The 21252-nt window shown below is 32.2% G+C and overlaps 4 protein-coding genes across 8 annotated transcripts in view; 1 reads left to right on the forward strand and 3 right to left on the reverse strand.

The window, feature by feature from the left end:
* Positions 1-12051, forward strand: part of LOC110997124 (choline-phosphate cytidylyltransferase B) — a 30689-nt gene extending 18638 nt beyond the window's left edge. The window contains exons 3-8 of one of the 2 annotated variants that reach the window (XM_045633386.1): positions 1960-2057; positions 6298-6460; positions 7669-7838; positions 8036-8244; positions 9213-9285; positions 10450-12051. In XM_045633386.1, coding sequence (XP_045489342.1) covers positions 1960-2057; positions 6298-6460; positions 7669-7838; positions 8036-8244; positions 9213-9285; positions 10450-10506 — 770 coding nt within the window. In that variant the 3' untranslated portion in view covers positions 10507-12051. The remainder of the gene's footprint in view (positions 1-1959; positions 2058-6297; positions 6461-7668; positions 7839-8035; positions 8245-9212; positions 9286-10449) is intronic. The other variant, XM_045633385.1, reaches the window with a different exon arrangement.
* Positions 12052-14184: 2133 nt separating this feature from the next.
* Positions 14185-16255, reverse strand: LOC110997857 (protein canopy homolog 4). Its single transcript, XM_022266212.2, has one exon. The coding sequence runs from the start codon at positions 16161-16163 to the stop codon at positions 15516-15518; it is 648 nt and encodes a 215-aa protein (XP_022121904.1). The 5' UTR covers positions 16164-16255; the 3' UTR covers positions 14185-15515.
* Positions 16256-17579: 1324 nt separating this feature from the next.
* LOC110997859 (N-acetyltransferase 9) lies at positions 17580-18532 on the reverse strand. Its single transcript, XM_022266213.2, has 4 exons — positions 18314-18532; positions 18122-18231; positions 17995-18051; positions 17580-17922 (listed from the first exon to the last, which is right to left on the reverse strand). The coding sequence occupies exons 1-4, from the start codon at positions 18388-18390 to the stop codon at positions 17582-17584; spliced, it is 585 nt and encodes a 194-aa protein (XP_022121905.1). The 5' UTR covers positions 18391-18532; the 3' UTR covers positions 17580-17581.
* Positions 18533-18916: 384 nt separating this feature from the next.
* Positions 18917-21218, reverse strand: LOC110997855. 4 transcript variants are annotated; one of them, XM_045633433.1, is made up of 6 exons: positions 20835-21084; positions 20562-20728; positions 20361-20493; positions 20115-20291; positions 19965-20049; positions 18929-19721 (listed from the first exon to the last, which is right to left on the reverse strand). In XM_045633433.1, the coding sequence occupies exons 2-6, from the start codon at positions 20618-20620 to the stop codon at positions 19300-19302; spliced, it is 876 nt and encodes a 291-aa protein (XP_045489389.1). In that variant the 5' UTR covers positions 20621-20728; positions 20835-21084; the 3' UTR covers positions 18929-19299. The 4 variants fall into 4 exon arrangements, with proteins under 4 accessions (XP_022121899.1, XP_045489389.1, XP_022121898.1 ...); XM_022266207.2 differs by having other exon boundaries at positions 18917-19715; positions 20562-21089; XM_022266206.2 differs by having other exon boundaries at positions 20562-21084.
* Positions 21219-21252: the final 34 nt, after the last annotated feature.

Below are 21252 nucleotides of genomic sequence, written 5' to 3' on the forward strand. Positions count from 1 at the left end.
TTCGGGCGTAAATGCGTTTTACTTTAGTTTAGCGACATTCACTGCGATGACGTCATACCTCAAGCTAACAAAGTATTCCTCGCTAAGGATAAATATTTCTCGACTTCGGCTTTGGGTTCTGTGAACCAGTCAGGGGTTGATTTAGGAGAAACTGTGCATGTGTGAATGCTTACTATAAAGTTAGCGATTATCTAGTTGATAAAAGGGCCTGGGACTAGTGCTGGGCTACTTCTAATTAATTTGTTTTAAAATAAGTATTGTTTGATGATTTGCTTTTTTAAGTTGAGAGTTTTTTACGCCGGCTTTTTCTCTCGGCCTAAACCCTCTGTCTTCTTTGCCGATAAAGAGTGATACCTGTCTATCTTATGTTCCAAAATAAACGTATTTTATTTTAATTTTTTTTAAATAAATAACTTTGATAATATAATCCTCGGAAAGCTTTTTTCTTATCATTTGCATAATAAACCTTATTTAACAATGTATAAATCGTTAATATATGTTATCGTGTTATCAAAGCACATTTCTTATCAAACTTAATGCTGTTTATGTAACAAGTTATGCTTCCGCGTTGAAATTAATTTCAGGTTGTATTTGAACCAGAAAAGGCTTTTATAGGCTTTCAGAATGCAAAATATTATTTATACACAATTATTGGTATTGAACAGTGTCGTTATTTATTTGGAAACAAAACAGATACCTCTTTACAATAAAAATAAAACATAAAATAAACACAATATTGGATGAATCAACAATAGGTTTCACTAATATTTAAACTATATGATACAAACAAAACAAAACATGACAACGACACATATATATGTAAGAGTTAGTACATTAACAGTTGTTTTAATTTTTTTTTTAAATAAACCAGTAGATGAGTGCCAAAAAGGGTCGATATTTTTGACAGAATCTAAAGCAGAACACATCCTGTGAAGAACCTCGCGGCACCCAATGTCGGTTCTGGGAGTTTAAGGTTAAAAGTTCTGTGTGAGCGTGTGTGACCTGGCAGGAACATTAAATGATATGAGTTCGTTAGCCTTGTTCAGCGTGCTCTGAGATCAAACCTACGTCAGCAGACTTTCTATGTGTGCATTTAACAATCGCTCGCTCAGTGAAGGATAACATCATGAGGAAATCGGCCTTAGGCTCAAACAGTGGCGTTTGTTAGGTACAAAATGCTGTTCTGCCTTGCCTATTAAAGAACGATAAACAGATACATATCTGAACTATAAGCTACATTGTTGTTCCCACGAATGTAATTGCGTGCTCCTATTTCACCTATGCTAGTAGGCGTTTGGAAAAAGATTTGCCCTCTATCAGCTACTGCCGACTTCTTTTGGCGCGTAAAAAACGCGTTGCAAAAATTATGAGAGTAATTTTTTTACGATGCGCGCGCATCACAAAAAAACCAACACCCTGAAGTTAGCTATACATTTTTGTTATATTTATATTTAACTAGATAATGCGGTATTATAAAACTTTCAATGTTAAATACCTTGTTTTTCTATTGTTAGTGTCATTTTTTCTACAAAAGTAGAATAAGCCTGAATTTAAAAAACATTTTTTGCTCTTGTGACTCCAAAGAAGTGTAATTTCTAAAGCGTGTACATAAGTACACACACATGTTTTTTTTAAGTGAAACTTCTATATCGGCGTTGATAAAATCATTTACCGTCACATTTTTCGGTTACGCGACACTTTTTATTGTCCCTACGATTCGAAGCCATAAAATAACAAAAATATATTTTACCGTCACATTTTTATGTTACGCGTCACATTTTTCGGTTACGTGGCATTTTTTTCTTGTCGCTACCACGGTTAATTCTAAGCCATTAATAACAAAAATATATAATAAGGATAAGAATGATAGTAATAATTCTAATACAATTAATGACATTCTGTAATATACTTATATAGTTATTTTTTCTATACTAAATATATATGGTATCATATTTCCAGTGTGCAGTGATGCGCTTACGCACAGTCGAAAAGGCCGGACTGTTATGACTGAGGACGAGAGGTATGAAGCAGTTCGGCATTGCCGATATGTTGATGAGGTGAGTATTTATACTTTTTTTTTAATGAGGTGGAAATGCACTTATGCAAGCCCGCATCAAGAATGTCGAACTTGAACTTGACGGGGACTGTGGGGCTGTATCTACTCTCAAATCCCTCTGCTATTCAGAGGGGTAGCGAGACCCCACCCACTGAAAACACATCAGCCCATCACACGCCATTAAGACGGGCCCTCGGGGTTCGCTAGGCAATAATTATTTATACATGCGCAGGCGCTCTTGACACCGAGAGACTCTCGTTTTGTATTCAGAAACGGTTCCAGTCAATCTTGCCCTTATACTCATATAAATTCTTAGTATTCTATGTGTTGCACTTATTATTCATGAATTACGTAATACAGTGTTTGTGAATCATTAATATGGAGCTTGGATTAGCATGATGACGTTAATATGATATAGGCAAACATGACTATCTCAATCTTAAAGTTGTATGAATACTACTGAACACATTCAATGTGGAATCACAATCATTTTAGATTCGTGAGCCGGGAGCAGGTGAGCTATGACCTTCGTGTTTGTGACTTTTCAGTTGTCAACTGTCAAGTGTAAAAATTCTACTGTTTTGGCATACGTGAATTGTATTAAGTCTCGATTCGTAAAACAAAATGGTTGAATTATATAAAATAAGCATTTAAAAAAGATGAAACTAAAAATATCTTGAGAATGAATGAAAGAAACAGAATTAATAAGATTAATGTGATTTAGCACAGCGAAGGAAAAATCTGTAATATACATCTTAAATAACTTTTAGCAATTGAACGTGATTTTAATGTTACTGAAACAAGGCACACAAACCGTGCAGGCCAAGAAATGGAGAAAGAAGTCTCCATTCTAAATCTCTTAAGACTCCCGTCTAACGATCTAAGACATTTTAAACTTATTGGAAAGTTACGTACGTAACTAAGTCTAACAACAATAATCAAATGTTAAACGTAATAATATGGAATCATTTAAGCGGCGATTAGACGACAGTCAATCCATATTTGTGCTGCAGCGTCGGGCTCTTCGGGGAATTGGTTTTGTTTCCCCAAGGGAGTTGGTATAGAATAAGTTTAAGGAACTAAATATTATGACACTATCTGATCAATGTATTCTTGAAGCCTTGTTGTATATTATACAACTAAATAGACGGTTTGAAAACAAATGGTAACTTTCACCGGTATAATAATTGAAAGAGAACTAATCTAAGCGTACGACCAACCAGGCTCCAGAAGATAAACCACTCTTTATATGGAAATTGTATTAGATTCCTTTCTCCCAAGCAAATTCAGAGAATTATCTCTAAATTACTCATTGAAAATTCTTGTTAAACGTAAAAATAAACAATAAAGCTTTTTATAAATTTATCGAATATTTAAATGATCCTAATCCTTGGGATTGATTTATTCCAGTTCAAACAATTTGACTCAAATCTTAGCGATTAAAAAGAGTGGCGGGGATTCTTGTCCGCCCTACGCCTTGGACTTGCGAACTGGTAGTTAATGTCAATCAAATCAATCAGAATCAATTAAATATATTCTCTCTTGACGTCCATAAATTTATAATCTTAATCTATATAAATCTCCTGTCACGATGTTCACGATGGACTCCTAAACTACTTAACCGATTTTAAATTAAATTGGCACATCGTGAGCAGTCTGGTCCAACTTAAGAGATAGGGTAGCTTAGATCTTTAATTATTGTCGTAATTTTATTTTATTGCAAATTATTTGTCTAATATTTGATACAATTCTAACAGATGGCGCTGTGATAAAAGTCCCAACGTATCACATAAGCTATCTATCTTTCATATAAGTTCTATAACAAAATTCGTTAATATAACAAAAATTATGCCACGGCAACGCTTGGCCGAGTCTGCTAGTTATTAATAAATTTATTTTGAGTGTGGCTTATAGATGTTGCCTGGAGAGTTGTGCCCGCTAATAGGTCACATATCATATTTAAGGCTTTGCCTGTATAATTTTTCTGAGGACAGACAGATAGACATGCGCTGTGCCCCACAAGAGTTGACCTAGTGACTAGTGTCCACTCACATGTCAAGTGGATGCCACGCGAGCATAACATGTTATCTGACCTTGAGCTGAAAATTAAGAGAATCCGGTTGTTTTAGTAATGGCCTTGCATCAATGGATTCTGTAATCAATCTTTATTGCCTTCCGGTAGTATTTTTCAATCAAAATTGTCATGCAGCTCCTTACTAGCGTTAATTATTATTATTAATTTATTGTATATATCTATAAGTTATTAATATATATGTATATGTTTATATATTTTTTTAATGTTATGTCTGTTAGTTGAAAAATAACCTATGATTAATTGATTAACAATACCAGTTTTAAGTAGTAAAAAATTATAACTACATACATTTTAAATATAAAATAGAGTTGCCTGGAAGAAATCGCTTGTAAGCGATAAGGCCGCCCGTTGCCTTTAAACCTTTCTAACCTTTCTGCCCTTTTTATTTATGTTGTGTATGTAGAAGTAAATAAATATAAAATGCTTTAAACAATTGAAGCATGTATAAAAGTTTACATTAGTGTTAACCAATCTTGAAATAACTCTAGATACTGCTTTGGTCTAGATTTTAAATGTTTACTCAAAGCGTGAAACGAAAAGTCAACAATTTCGTTGTTTAAGAAACACCTTACTTGCATCATTTGTTGAATGGCATTTCTGAAATACTGAAATAATTGGTTTAGTAAAACATTATCTGAAGAAGGTGCTCTTCCTCAAGGTCTTCTCCATCAGATCTTACTGATCGGCCCCTTTATTCAGATATATACTAAGCCCTAAGTCTGGCTTCCGTCAACAATGTATGTCGCAGCCAACTAGCTTAAATTGCCATTCAATTAACAGTCTAGCCGTTTAACTAACGGCCTGAAAGATGTTCAGCCGGTTGATCAAACAACTAGGCAAACGATTTGCATCGATGGCGTTTTATTACTTGCCTACCTTGTTGACTGTTAATTTAAATCTAATTCCACTTTCTGCCATGTCAAACCCAAAACGAAACTCTTCTGACTGTCAATATGGCATCGGCAAACCACAACTTTGATGGTGTTTTCTAAAATTTCAGGAAAAACAACAAGTATAATGGAAGAGTGTAGTGACAATGATGAATGAATTTGATTTAAGCAATTTAATTTTAAAATAAATATTTTTTTATGTCAAATGTTTTCCCTTTTTTTTCTGCCTTTATTTGGCACTCTATCGTACCAATGGTCTAAGCATAGCCAGCCAGTTACTAAATGTTGTAACAAAATATCTTTGGTTGCGACATATAGATGACATACGGAAGTCATTTGTTCTGGAGACTTTATGCCCTTGTCTTGCCCACCAGTGGTATTCAAAATTTTTGTGTAAAATGTAACTGGGTTAGATGTCCGAAGGATTCAGGTTTTATTCCCTGCAAGTTTATTTCAGCCAAAGTTCAACCGGGACTGTTATATCACTTTGAACATATTATTCGATTGCAGCAACTTAATATTAATTTATTTCTTGGCGTTCTGAAACCATATTAATGCGAAGACGAGGTTTTTCAACTCAAGGCCAATAAATTTACAAACATAATTTTATATCCATATAGTCTGCTTTTTCTAACGTTACTAACGTAAGTAGATATAGTACAAGTACTATATTAACGTTATATTGAATAATCGCTGTTATAATAGCGTCTTTTTTATCAGATAATAATAATGTCCGTACACGCCGGCTACAGACACTTGCAATATATATAGGAGATGTTCACAAGTACATACTATTATTACCTGACTCTTACTCTGATGGGTCGGATATTCGATGATCCAGATATTGCTCAGCCGAGAGTACACTAATGAATTCCTAATATTTTTATGTCTTTTATGTAACGAAATAGGCATCGTAAAAAAAACTAAATACATTTAGGGAAATCTTTCAATCAATGAATAAATAAAATCGCTAAAAGCCTCGTTAAATCCATAAAGATTTATTTACGTAAACAATTGTATGACTCAAAACTTGGCAATTAAAAAGAGTGGCGAAGAATTTCTTGCCAGTTCTTCTTGCCTGCTCTACGGCCTTGCGAACTGGTAGTAAAAGTAAATTTAGGATTAATAAAACATCTTTTCTGTTGATGTTCATAAGTGTACTGTTTACCTATAGGAATAAAATTATTTTGAATTTGAAATGACTACCAATAAAGCAGTTATCAAAGGCATTTTCAAATTTAAATTTATAATTTCAGGTAGTCCGCGATGCACCATGGGAATATGAAGAAGAATTTTTAGAGAAACACAAAATAGATTTCGTTGCACACGACGATATACCATACACCTCTGGTGACTCTGAAGATGTCTACGCGATGGTCAAGTCCAAAGACATGTTCGTCGCCACGCAGAGGACGGAAGGTACTTTCAATTGTATACATATTTATTTTATTTATTTATTGAGTTTACGACCACATACATAGTACTAAGTCTACTGATTATCATAAACCTTTCATATAAAATGTATGACAATTATAGTTGAAATAGGTTTTACAAAAAGAAAGAAATTAATACTTAAAAAATACAATTTAAACATACAAGATAAGATTAGCACACAATAAAATAAAAAAATTACCAGAATTTTTTGGTACTTAAAGCATAAAAAAAATCATCAGCAAAACAGCTAATTAGGTTCGAGAAAGGCACCCAACAATGCTTTCTCTAAAACCGATCAGCCCACTACCGAATATATCCAGCTCCGGATAAGCTGTGTTCAATCCGTTAAAATAGCGAAGAATTCGAACGAGAGGTGCCTGAACTTCTAGATTAATTTTGGCAGAAGGAACTTATATAATATTGTTAAATTCTCATGTATTTCTGTTAAGTGGATTAGACAATATTGATGTGTGTGTTAGATCTTGGTCTAGACAGTATATCTGAATCGCCCTAGACCCAGTCAGCCTATCGCGAATATGATTGTGATAACATATATTGAAGGCTATATCGGTTCGACCTTATAGATATGTCGCAGTAAAGTAGTTAAGTAAGAGTTAATTCAATCTCTAGATAGTTAATTTAAGACTGATTCAATCAAGTTTTAGGGACTTGATTTAAATAAAGCAACGTCGAAAACGTTCAAGTATCTGTCTGAGCGAAAGCCAGCGTGTTGATTAAGAATGTAAAACAAGATGGCGGTCACGACAACATCTGATTACTTTCGCAGTTTTTGTCTGAAATTGTGGTCTTTGGTGAAATTGTAAACATGTTGTCGAATCCGTCATGATTATTTTATTTCGGTGAGATCGTGGTTAGGCTAGTCTTGTTGCCTAGGAACGTTTAGGAAACTCGTTAAACTTTTCGTTCACTCACTTGTCTGACGGAACTTTAGCGACTTGTTTGAATATCGATCTTTAATTAACTGTCTAGAGATTCAGTTAACTCTCTGATTTAATTATTTTACTGCGACAGATATATTACATTTAATTATATATTATATGTGATTTCATCATACAGTAAAAAACTAGACTACAAGCATGTAGACGCGTCGTAGGCGAGATGGCAATACTTCCTTACCCGATTGTAGTCAACATTGATATTGTCTTCTACATGATATTGTCTCTCACCGACAGGCGTTTCCACGTCGGATATAGTGGCCCGTATCGTCCGGGACTATGACATGTACGTGAGAAGAAATCTGGCCCGAGGCTACTCGGCCAAGGAGCTCAACGTCTCCTTCCTTAATGAGAAGAAATTCCGCCTTCAGAACAAGATGGACGAGCTCAAAGATCGGGGGAAGAAGGTGAGGGTTACTCTCTTTTGTCTCTATCTGTCTCATTGTATTATTGTATTAGTGTTGGAAAGAGACAGATGACTAGTATTATTCATCTGTCTCTTTCCAACACTAATACTATTTATTTTTATGAATGTCTCTTTCGTCTATTGTCTATAACTCGTATATTTTATGTCAATGGGTTTTGAAAAATTTATCTCTTTTAGGTCATAACAAATATCGGCGAAAAGAGGGTAGACATTCTCAGCAAATGGGAAGAGAAGTCCCGGGAGCTGATCGACGCATTTCTGCTCCTCTTCGGCCCCGATGGAAGACTCTCCAGCATCTGGAATGAGTCCAAGGGTCGGCTGATGCAGGCCTTGAGTCAGCCACCTTCGCCGCAAGCATCCGAGAATGGAGATCCACATGAGAACAGGTAAATATATTTTTGGAGGACAGTTATATAAATAAAGTACATACAATAAAAGTATTCATAATTAATAACCACTTTAGATGTATCTTAGTCTAGAAGGTTGCGAACTCAGTCTACCATCAAAAATTTAAAAAAAGCCGTCTTGACCATGAAAGATTTTAAAGAATACAGAAACAAAGTAGAGTTTTTTTTTATTTTATGGCAATACTTATAACTTTTGCCAGTTTATTCTAGATTAATAAAAATACTATTAAAAAATCAGAGTTGGCTGTGTAGTTTTAGTGACAAGCTAAAATCTAAAGTCTTTATTCGAAAGGTTGTGTATTTGTAATACTCATCAACATCATCATTCCATCATCTTAGCGATGGATGGAAATACATGTCTTGGATAGGGTTGCCAACTATACTATTTAAAACAGTATCAGACTGTTTTTTACTAAATTATATTTTTAGCTGTTGAAAATAAAGTATAGAAAACACTGTTTTAAGCATCAAAATGATTAAATCAATTCAAATATTTTCTTGAAGCCTAAAGCGAAGACATTTATAAGTAACCACTGAAAAATTTAAAAAACATTACTAAAATTGTCTCTAATCTACTTTCTGTTCCCGTCACCTCAGCATTATTAAGAGTTTTTTTCAATAATGAAAGCTTATTTGCGGAAACATAGAAATAGATTGAATATAAAATGAGTTCCTCATTTATTTTAATTTCAGTTATAATTGTGATGAGGTGTATGAAGTTTATAAAAAAGATTGTAAATTAATAAGTTGTGCGAGAACTTATTTAAAACATTAAACATAAAAAAAGAGCTTTTCATTTATCTAAACTATTGTTTAATATTATTCATATACATTTCTTGTAATAAAAGTTGGTAACCCTAGTCCTAAACCCAAAAATCCACTTGTCCCAGGTGCATTGTATGTGCTTTTTAAATATATATATGTACTAATGAAAACCTTTTCAACAGGAGTTCAGAATCCCCTCCACCGACTAAGGCGAGGCGTTGTGATAACCTTTGGGACCCGCATGCAGGTAACTGGGTAACTAGTGCACTTTTTAGATTGCTTTGCGACGAATAGATAGATTATATAGCTTTCAGCTAAGTTAAAATTATTTTGTGTAATTAATGTGTAAAAGTTATTAACATAACTTTTACACATTTAAAGAAAATACTTTTTTTACGAAAAAAAAAAAGGAAGGAAAATTATGTCTAAATAATTATAAGTTTAAATACAATAATACATAACTATAATCCGTAAAAAAAGTGTTTTCTTTAAATATTATCTAGACAGTTAATTAAATATCGATATTGAATCAAGTCGCTTATGTTTCGTCAGACAAGTGACTGAATAAAACCTTTAATGAGTTTCCTAAACGTTCCTAGACAACAAAACTAACCATTTACAATAAAACAAAATATGGAATTTACAAGCTCTCAGTTATTCACGATCACACCGAAAAAATAATGGCTGAATCGACCACAATTTTAAACAAAAGACTACTCACACAACTTGCCAAAAGAAAGAAGACTCTTAAAGTAATCAGCTGTTGTCGTGACCGCCATCTTGTTTAACATTATTAATCAATACGCTAGTTTTCGGTCAGACAGATAGTTAAACGTTTTCGACGCTGCTTGATTTAAATCAAAATGCGACTTGATTGAATTTCGATCTTCAATTAACTGTCTAGAGATTAAATTAACTCTCTGATTTAACTACTTTACTGCAACACATACATAACATTGTTCATACAAGTAGGAATTGTTGAATAGAAGTAAGTTGTGCCTAAGTATTAATCTAACGAGTTATATAAAAAGAGTTTATTTATACATATTATACTTTATTTATTTATTTTTTGTTTTAACTTTTTTTTATTGGATTTTACCCTATTTTAGTTATAGATGTGTGTAGTGTTATTTGTAATAATTAATGCACTTCCTGTACTTTACCCTATGTGTGTTTTTTTTTTATTGTTCTACATTAGGGTTGCCTGGAAGAAATCTTTAAATAAGGCCACCTGTTGCTTATAACTTATGTAACCTGCTTTTTTATTTGTATGTTTTTTATATAAGGTAACAATGTGTAAATAAATAGGCATAGACAATTATTACTAGAAAACACACATAGAAATAAATAAACTTGTGATCACCTATAGACATTAAACATAACGTTTTATTTACATATATATAATTTTTTTAACCTCAGATGCATCGAGCTCTGACGGCGGTGGTGAACCGGAAGAGGCGGCTCAGCGACAGCTGACCGACGACGGCTCCGACGACGACGACTACCAGGACCCGAGCCCTTACCTCACCTAGGAGTTGGGACTACCCTCGTCCTTCACTTTCCACCAGCTAAGACATTTGACAATGTATATTCCATAAGGAAATAGAGAATGTTGTTACTTCCAATTGGCTTTGATATTCTGCCCTCACTCGGGCAGGTCTCTCGAAATTTTATGTCAAATGTGTGAACATTGTACAAATATTTAAAATCAATATTATATATTTGTGTCATAATTTTCTGTTATGTATTCAAACTGACTATATATAGTCATATAATTATTTTTAATTAGACGAAGTCAACTGATGTTTACTGTGTTAAATAAAAATGGTGTTGTGACAAAGTCAATTCTGACAGATCAGCCTCGATTGTCTATTGAATATTTATTGCCGGACTGCTGAATCTATATATTTTAGTTGTCCTGTGTATAATACCAACAAGTTTTTGACGACTATGTTCCAATACATCTACTAATGATATATTGAAGTCCTTCCAAAAGTATTTTTACTTCTGTCATTTTAAAGGTTTTGTTCTTGCAACATATGATGCACTACTTTTATACAATTTTATTGTAAAATAGAAATATAACTCCTTTATAGTTTGAAATGATTAATTTTCATTCATTGTTCATTCATCTGATTGAACGAGAACTGATCGCATCACTATTTAAATATGGCAACATTTTAGAGTGACATTAGCTACTGACAGTTGGCTTCGTCTAATTAAAAATACAACTATAGTGAACCCAAATGTTAGTTTGATTTAGAGATTCATTCCTCGGATACTAAAAAAATGTGTTATTAACATCAGGTATATACGGTTTTCATTGATACATATATATACAGTTGATAAACCTTTGTAATTTCATAACATTGTTTTTCATGTATTTCTTAGTTATTACTGTATCCTTTATTATTTTTAATATTTATCTCTTGGTCGGTTTGGTAAAAATCTTTTATTTCATTATATATAACTTATATAAATATTATGTTCTGTAACAACAATGTATGTATTGGAATAAGCACAATAATTAAGAAACATATTGACTTGTGATTTAATCTGAGGAATGAAACATCGGCTCATAGTATAATAGTCCCTCTGTACCGAGCTGTATAATATACAGTTAAGCTGTATAATATACAGTTAAACTGTATAAAATACAGTTAAGGCAGTGAGATATGGTGACATAAATGTTGCTTTTCTGAACTTACAATAATTTTTATATTTGTATTTTAATTTTGATAAAGTTGGGTAAAACATAATCGACAAAGTATTGCTATACGTGAAACGTCCCTAAACATCGAAAGAATGATTATAGCGAGCATTTCTTTTAAATGAATTAAATTATTTATGTTTTCTGAATGTTTTCTGTACCCAAGTGCGAATGAATGATTTATCCTATTAGTTTTATTATTTATAAATTATAACACAACCTCGTGTAACCTAGGTCTCTAGGTGACCAAAAGATATAGATTATTTGTATAGAGTACTCTTTTAACAATTAAATAAAGAAGTGCTTATTAATGTTTGTTTTACTTTTTAATACAGGTTACCCCCCCCCCCCCCATGTGACGCGCCGGTACGTTTTCTGTACCCAATATTGAAACAAATATATAATATAAATATCTTTATTCATATAGGTCAACAAGTACACTTATGAACGTCAAAAAAATTAAATTAATTGTAAATTTACATTTACCACCAGTTCGCAAGTCAAGGGCGTAGAGCGGGTAAGAAGAACTGGCAAGAAACTTTCCGCCACTCTTTTCAATCGCCAAGTTTTTAATACAAATTGTTTAAACTGGAGCAAATCAATCCCAAGGATTAGGATCATTTAAGTATTCGTCACATTCATAAAAAGCTTTATTGATTAATTTACTTTTAATGAGGGCTTTGAATTTATTTAGTAATAATTTTCTAATTTCGCTAGGAAGTAGTTTATCTTCTGGAGAATGGTTGGTCTCACACTCAAATTAGTTCTATTACGCGTATTATACCGTTGAAAGTCACCATTTCTTTTAAAATCGTTTAAATTTTTTTGTACATACAATAAGGCTTCAAGAATATATTGACCGTTAGCAATACTCGAAGAATTCTATACTCCATTCCATTTCATTTAAATAAAATAAAATATGCAAGTACGCAACTTAAATATTGAAAAATGTAGTCCATCTATAGTGCATGAATGCAATAAACTAGAATGGACGGCTATTATAAATGGATACTAAATAGCTATGTTAGAATTGGTAAGGATGTAACTGATACAGTATGAATCATTTCCGGTAGATTCATTTTATATCCAAATTATCATTTTAAAAACCTAATTGTAACAATTATTTTAATAACTTGCGGTTTGATAGTAGGCTCATGTAGTTAAAAATAATTTATTTTGTATAAGATATATTGTTATTACTTCCACAAAATCCTACAAATATTTAAGAAATCGTGATCATTTTCCATAAACTATATTTAATATTTTGGTATAAGTAGGTAGTATTATTTTTGCTTAAGGCGAAATCGCCCGGTCCTCTAAGTTTGTATAGAAGATCATAATATTTAAATGCATGTCCCAGCCTTCAAGTTCGCAGCTATAATTAATATCAATGCTTGCTATTTTTTGTAAGGTTATAAGTGTCATTATAATGATTTTAATCTAGGCTTAATTTAAAACGTTATTAAAGTATCGGTTAAGGACTGATCTGGTCGCAAAACTGCAAAAAGTACATTGCTTCTTTACATATTTCGTTACCATTTCTTGAAGTAAAGAACTGAAATATTGTAAAGAACACAGGAAACAATTGTCGGACCATAAAATTATGAATATTTCAAAGACAAAGAAGATAAACATGAGGCAACGCGTACTTACACAGTGATATCTCGAACGGCAGTGACCTTTTCCAGTGGCCAGGCACCTTTCGAGAACATCCACATTGTAATGAGTATTTTCGTGACAAAATTTGCACAATACAACAACTCAGGCGTTGAACAAATAAAAAACAAGCTTAGGTGGTTCCGAATTAATTGGATATTTATTTTTAGCCTCCTATTCACAAAGCCTTATTGAAGATGAGATTACAAATGCTGTTTTTTTTGTAATCTCGCATCTGTAATCATTAACAGCAAAAGGTTTTGGGTACTTTTTGGATATTAAAGTAAACAATTTATTCTAGTTAGAATTAAATAATACACAAACTTGCAAACAATGAAATACGAGTACTAATTAGTAAATACAAACGAGTAGGTACCTATGGATGATTTCAAAATTTACGGAACCCTATAATCTATTAAGACGAAATCAGAACTTTCAGGTTGAATACCGCAGTGACTTCATACGGATATCCGTTTAAAAATGTTAAAGATAGGCGTGTTATAGGGAAAGCAGCAGCATCGTGCTGTGCATACGGAATTGGGTTAAAATAAGACTGTATAGTAAAACATGGCATGTGAACAAAACAGCACTGGAAGAAATAGAAAGATATTATTTGACAGATTTTAATTATATTTTTTGTTATTTATCTGCTTAGAATATACATTAACAGACCCTGCAGTTAATTTTAGTCATGTAAGAGTTAATAAGTATATTATAAGTTTTAGACCCTAGTGCGCTTTCAGGGCAGTGGCCTAAATTAATTAAATAATTAATAAAACAATTGGGTAATGTAAAAGTGGTTTTATTTTTTATAATGCACCATTTCTTATAGCCATTTAGACATGCCTTTACATGTCCATTACATAACATGAGAATTCCTATAAAGTAACTGTCCCATTACTTTGAATACAAAAATTTAATTTAATTTGATAATCTATTTCAACAATATAAAAACATGATATGTTCAAAATATAACCAGGGGGTATATAAATATAACCACTTCATTAAAGCAAAAATAAAAACAACAAAAGACCTGAAACTGATGTAATGGACTAAATAGGAAAATTGCATTGAAATAAAAAGGATTTGATGCATTATTTTGTTTTATAAAGTAATATTAGTAATTTGATAGTAATAACCACAGTTTTAGAATTACTTACATCTACTACAGTGATGTAACAGACCAATATTTTACTATAACTTGATTGTGTGATATCTTGATGTAATTTATTTAAAAAAATTAACAGTACATTTAAAAATATTTATTTTACCAACTTTACATAAATTTAATTCAATATATAAATAAAGACTTCGTTAGTCAATTACGTCACAAAGCAAAAAAATGTAACTATGCCTATAAAGATGTACTTATTTTTTCCCCCTATAATGTAGATTTCTCAGCTTATATTTCTGTAGTCTCAAATTCATAAATAGTTTTGTTCCTAGTTTCAAAAAATATGTTTTTATGAGAACACTTTTAGAACACAGATTCGTACAATAAGGTATACCACATTATACTGGGGACTACTGTATACAGTGGCGTAGCAAAGGAGGGACGGCGAGGGCGGTCCGCACCGGGTGACACCCACCAAGGTCTCTCAACTGTAAGAACAATGTACAAACAAAAAAAATCGCTAGCATATAAATTTCTTTTTCAATTATGTAGAATTTGGGGATTCCCGCAAAAGAGCCTGTTTCTGTCATGGGGGGATTCCCCGTACCATACTCGCAATCTTTTAATAAAATGATCATGTTCTTCATGATATATCATGAAGAGAAAAATTTATTGTTTTTTACTTTCGCCACCACCAGCAGGCACCAGCAACTTTCACACTGGGTGCCACCCAAGGTAGCTACGCCACTGACTGTTTATGCACAATCTATAGTAAATCAGTAAACCAGTTTCTATAAATGTTGGATAATAATATAAGATATAACTTGATTAAATATGGAATACCTTTCAAACACAAAGTTTATAAAAGATCAAATTACATTATAACATTATTAATGCATCAAAAAGTAAAGTATACACTAATTAAAAATAATAAATGCTATTTCCCAACAGTACTAAGCTGTAATTGGTCATAAATCAATCACTTAGTTTCCTTAAAATTAGTAATCACAATTCTGTCTTAGCTTTAGCGCTATCACCTTTTTGTTTAAGCTCTTCAAACAAACAAGAATCATCTGTGTTTCTCAATGCATGTTTTGTACACAAGTGGATTTTTAAATCAACATTCCCTTGTTGCTTCCAATACCAGTCTTCAATTACTTCCTCATTCTCTTCTAAAAGACTTTCACATTGAGTTTTCATGTGAGTTATTTCTGCTGAGGGTTTGTCCCACAACTCTAAAGGTATTCCCAAATCAACTTTTACACCTTTATCAACAAGGCCATGTAAAGTTTTAAAAGTTTGACTCATACCTTTGGCAAATCTCGTACTATCATCTCGCTCCTTATGAATATTATACTCGAGAATTTTTTCGCAAACGCCATCCAATGACTCAATTAGCCGAAGTTCAGACTTTTCATACTTCGTCCTCTTCTTTGGCTTAACGTCATCTAGAGAATATCCAATTTCAATTACGTCGTGCACTTTGCCGGTTTCTTCTAGCCGGCTTTGCAATTCTGTTGCTAATATTTTGCATACTTCGCATCTATTAGCGTACTTGACCCCTAAATCTTCTTCGGATTTTACTTCAACGTCATGGCTGCCCATCACATTCAATATAAATAGAAAACAGGTAAAATATTTAAGAAGAATCATTGTTAATTTATAGTTGAATAGCTTTAAGTCATTAGTTTGAATTTCCTAAACACTAATATAATAAAATGAAACCATAGATAAATTATAGATAGACTTTCGTTTTTTTGACTGTTTCGTTGACTGACTTTCGTCTGTCAGATGTACCAGACTTGTATTGGGAATAGCTAGAAATACAGATAATAACGAGTTACAATAAATCGGGATGCCAACTTGGGGGTTTCCCCGCAAATTTAGAGTTAATCAAGATATCCATAGATAAGGGGTTTTTTAGGGGGTAGTTTATTTAAGTTTTTTTCATCTACAAACACACGATTCTATATAATTTATATGAAGCTTCGAAGGCAATCAACAAACTAATCCAAATAACAACTTCAAGGCTACTTAAATATCGAAAAACAATAATTTTCATTTCAATTCGTTTTTTATTTTTGGTCTGTCTCGTTTAAACTGTAACAGAACAGATAAAAAAGAAAAGCACAAAAAGGTTTAAAAAATGACGAAATTAAAAGAAAATGACGAAAACAAAAAAATTGTCTGCTAAAGAAACGTTAATAAAAACTCGAATATGAAGAAAGAAAAGAAATAAAAAATAAGAATTGTTTCAAGTCATAGTCCTAATCAATAATATTATTCAATACTGGTCATGTTCATTAATAAATATAAATACATATGTAAAATATACTCAGATAAATACAACTCTCAAACCAAGTGTTCAACAAATCTAGGGATTTTTTATCGACACTCAGGGGTATTTGAAGTTGGTCCTAGGGGAACATTTTGTAAGAATTGGTATCACTGCGGGATTCTAAACCTGAAATGCGTCTGCTTTAGTGGCCATGGATTCAAGGAGTTTATGCTTCCTGAACTGTAAATCCTGGGTTTGAGTCAAAGAAAAAAAAATGTTTAAGGTACCAAGTTGGTATAAAAATGAGACCAAGTAACCAATCAATACTGATTTTGTTTCATTGTTAATGAAAACAAAACTTAAAAATGAAACACACAACTATGCTTAAGGCTATGGACGACCTAATATACAAATTAAAACTCATATGTTAAAAACTGCACTCAGGATCTTGTCAGTAATATTTTTTTAAATGCATAAAATCCAAATGATTTTAATACACATTTTTGATTTCTGTTAATAATGCTGCCCAAGCCCAGTAAATTTATTACAGCATTACATGAAGTAATAAAGATTTCATTCTAACCACAGGACCTAATACCAACGTTTGGCTGCTAATATGAAATTAAGCTTTGACTAATTAGCACAGGTACTAAAGTTCCTGTGTCAAGGTGCCCTAAGTTTGGGGACTGATCTCTTGTTCCTTGAGTCTTGATAATATAAGCATGCACCAAAATTTGTTTCATTGAATGTATCATATATAATGTTGCAGAGTACCTCAACAAATGCAAAAGTCTTAATCAACATAATTCTTTATTTCATACTTAATTTTATCTTTCAGTGATACACACCATTCATTTGTTACAGGTTTAGCAAAAGTAATTTCATTAAATATGATACTTCGGGACTCCTCTTTAAATCCTAGTTTAGTAAACATATTTATGCTTCTTTCATTTGAAAATGAAATTTTTGCTTCATATTTTTTTAATTTAATAAAATCAATGCCATATATTAACATCATTATAACAGCTTCCCAGCCAAGCTTTTTACCTCTAGCAGTTTCTTCTGCAATCATTATTTCAATTTCTCCTAGATCATGATCCTTGACAAAAATATTTGTATCACCTATCATGGCATCTAAAGAAACAACAATATTAGATATTATTTAACAAAATTGAGTAGGAACAAAATATACTACCACACTCATACCTATTTCATTATTCTCCACTTCATAGTTTTGCTTGTCAAGTATTATAAAAGTGCATTCTGAAAAAGAATAACATTAATTTTGACGCTTGGTGGTTTAACATATTCATTAATGTTGATATATACAAACTGTCTTCATCTTCATGCCATAACTTTTGCATATCATATTCTTGTTCTAATGTAAGTGGTTCGGATGCAGTTAGAACTTGTAATTCCTCAGATTTCATCCACTCATGATACCTTTAAATGTGTTTTCAAATTAGAAACTTAGTTACAATACACTAGCTATTTAAGGTATAAGTATGAGAAGAGTAAAACGTACTTTGGTACATGTTTCTCAGTATATGGTACTAAAATAATATTTTGACTAACAATTTTAGTTTTACTATTAATCTTCATTTTTTTATTATATATTTCTTTGAAAATAGACAATTGCTTCGAATCAGAATAATGAATATAAACGAGTTTTTAATTCTTATCCACAACAACAAATAACAAACTCTAAAGACAGAAGTTAGCAATGGATGTCAAATGGTTGTGTGCACTGTGCAGCCAAAAACCAAACTGTCAAACCATGTAAGTTGTGACTTTTTACAACTGCGGTAACTGTATCAAAAAACTACAAAAAGCAAGCTCCGCAAAACTATTTATTAATTGCCATGTGAAATTTAATTAGTTTATAATAAACCTAGAGAGAAAATTCATTTACACTGTTGACTGTTGAGAAGGTATATATTACTAGTAGATTCATACTTATTTCACAAAAAGATGAGTACATTAATTTATCGTATTGTAAAAAAGTTTTTTAACGTAGGTATACAAAGTTTGTAAGCGAAACTTCGTAAAAGAAAAACTGAGTTGTGACTAAACGTCAGTTACGATGTTAAGCAATTAGGTAAACAGGATAACATTTGGCTTTGGATTACACTTTAATATAATATCTCATATGAATAATACATAAATACAAGTGGGCTGACGACGTATGTTTTCCAAACGATTTTATCTTTACAACCAGTTTTTTTTAGGATTGTGAATTGACTCCATGTATTTACAAAAATAAATAAGTCTAATTTAATATTTAATCTTTAATCTAATATTTCTTCATACAACTATGGATAAAACCAAATCTCTTTTCAATGTGTGTAAGACCTCTCTACCCAGGATGTATTTCTATTAAAAAGCTGCTAGCACTTTCAGAGGAGGTGGCGATTGTTAATTTCACTCTTTAACATAAAAGGCATAGCTTTTTAATGTCATTGCCTAGACATTTTATTTCACATTTGTTTCCAGCCATTAATTCTCTTACATTTATTTCTTGTCATTCAAATATTTATCTAAAATATTCAATCCTGATCTTGCTAATTCCAACCACTGAGCTTGCAATTGTAATGCAGTATCACGTTGTCGAAGCTCAACATCTCTCTGACGAATTTTTTCCCTTTCCAACTCTGCATACAACTTCTCTTTCTCTAACTCAACATACATCCTATCTCTCTCTCTGGTTTCCTCCTTTGGTGACGGTTCATGTTTAACTAGATAATCATTGTCATCATCATCTCTGTCATCCATCTTTCTTTTATGTGAAAGGTACGGTTGAGGAGAATCAGGAGGAGATGATGACTTCGGTGAAGTTTTAATTCTTAGAGGTGATATAGTGAACATTGGAAGTATTGATTCTTCATATTTATCTTTACTGGACTCAGAATTATTCCAATCTGCACCATCTGTAACTACAAAAATTAATAAGAATAATTGTTTTTTTAATAAATAAAGTTAAGTTAAAGTTAAAGCAAGTAAAAACATTAAAAAGCAATCTACAAATATGATACTTAAATGGGTAATTATAAAATTAATACCCATATAATATACATATATTCCTTAACTTAGGAATGATCATGAAACAGATTCAGAAATCTGAGGCCAAGAACTGAAGAGGTTGTAGTGCCACTGATTTATTTTATTCCTTAACTTACCAAGGGCTGTTGTAGTTGGAACCAGTATGAGGTTCTCAAAAGTAGGATTCATATTCTTTTCTTCCACTTCTATTGTGCATTCCGCCTGAAACATTAATAAATTTAGCAAATATAAAGCCAAATGTAAATGTAAAACAAGTTTTTACTTACACTGCCAAAGCTTTCAGTAGCTGATCCAATAGTTGTTAGGATACCAGTAATTGCTAGAGCTCTTTGCTCTAAATCCGTGAGACATTTGCTTGTGGTCGGCCTACCACCCCTCCCTTGTAAAGAGTGGGTTATTTTAGCTAATTTTCTTTTAGTATTATTTTTAAAATCACTCCAGACCTTAAACCGAGAAAAAAAAATTTACAAAAGTTTATACCATGATAAATGAAAGACCTAAAAGAAACTTACTTTTCGCCATTTTTCTTCACTACGAGCTTCTCCAGTACCTTGACTATTAAGCATATCTGTTAACTCTTGCCACTTTTTCATTGTCCACAGTCGTCCACTTGGTGAATTTTGACACTTCGATAAATCCCCGTGTCTAGAAGTAATACACTATAAGTATATGAATCTTAAAAAACTATAGGTAAAATATAAATTTTAACTTACTTTTCCATGAATTCTACCATAATCGAAAACTGGTTATAACTCGTTCTTAAACTAGACATCTTAAAAATATATATATTTTATTTATAGTTAATTAATAGTTTAACTCTAACTACACGAGATGTAGAAAGTTATTAACTATTCTAGCAACGTAAAATCAAAATGGCCGCCTGTAGAAATCGAAAAGCTTGAAACGCGAAAGCGAAACTTAAATTGCTTATCTAAGTACAAGACTTTACTTTTTATTTTTAACCCAAGAATGTAAGATTAGATTACATTTATATATTTTGAGAGCTACTTTAGATTTCGCTTTTCGCTTTAGACGTGCATTTCGTTACGATATCGACCAAAGAATATACGACGCTATCCGTGATATCGACTTCGTTTTCGTCAGACGTCAACAGTATTCGTTTACGTCAGACTTGCCCGACATTCGACTCTCGATCTTGCGTCTATACGAAATACGAACAATCTAGTATCATGTATATGAATAGCATCTTCACACAAGATTCATAGATAATTATCAGTAGATAGACTAGATGGGTTAGTAACTTTTTTTAATTCCATCTACATTGAATCTGACGGCAAAAAAATAAATTTTTCATCTTTTTGCCATCTGATCCTGGTATACCTATACTTACTAATTGTACTTCTTAGGGCACTAACTGGCCGGCTCGAAGTCTGTGTCTAAAGT

The sequence above is a fragment of the Pieris rapae genome, chromosome 23 (genome assembly GCF_905147795.1).
Source record: "Pieris rapae chromosome 23, ilPieRapa1.1, whole genome shotgun sequence".
Classification (NCBI taxonomy): Eukaryota; Metazoa; Arthropoda; class Insecta; order Lepidoptera; family Pieridae; genus Pieris; species Pieris rapae.

Coding starts and splice junctions, on each gene's coding strand:
- LOC110997855 (XM_045633433.1), bottom strand. CDS start 20,620: ATGTCTAGTTTAAGAACGAGTTATAACCAGTTTTCGATTATGGTAGAA. Junction 20,494..20,561: donor ATGGTAGAATTCATGGAAAA/GTAAGTTAAAAT, acceptor TATTACTTCTAG/ACACGGGGATTTATCGAAGT. Junction 20,292..20,360: donor GTGAAGAAAAATGGCGAAAA/GTAAGTTTCTTT, acceptor TCTCGGTTTAAG/GTCTGGAGTGATTTTAAAAA.
- LOC110997857 (XM_022266212.2), bottom strand. CDS start 16,163: ATGATTCTTCTTAAATATTTTACCTGTTTTCTATTTATATTGAATGTG.
- LOC110997859 (XM_022266213.2), bottom strand. CDS start 18,390: ATGAAGATTAATAGTAAAACTAAAATTGTTAGTCAAAATATTATTTTA. Junction 18,052..18,121: donor ATGGCATGAAGATGAAGACA/GTTTGTATATAT, acceptor ATTCTTTTTCAG/AATGCACTTTTATAATACTT. Junction 17,923..17,994: donor AGTGGAGAATAATGAAATAG/GTATGAGTGTGG, acceptor TTGTTTCTTTAG/ATGCCATGATAGGTGATACA.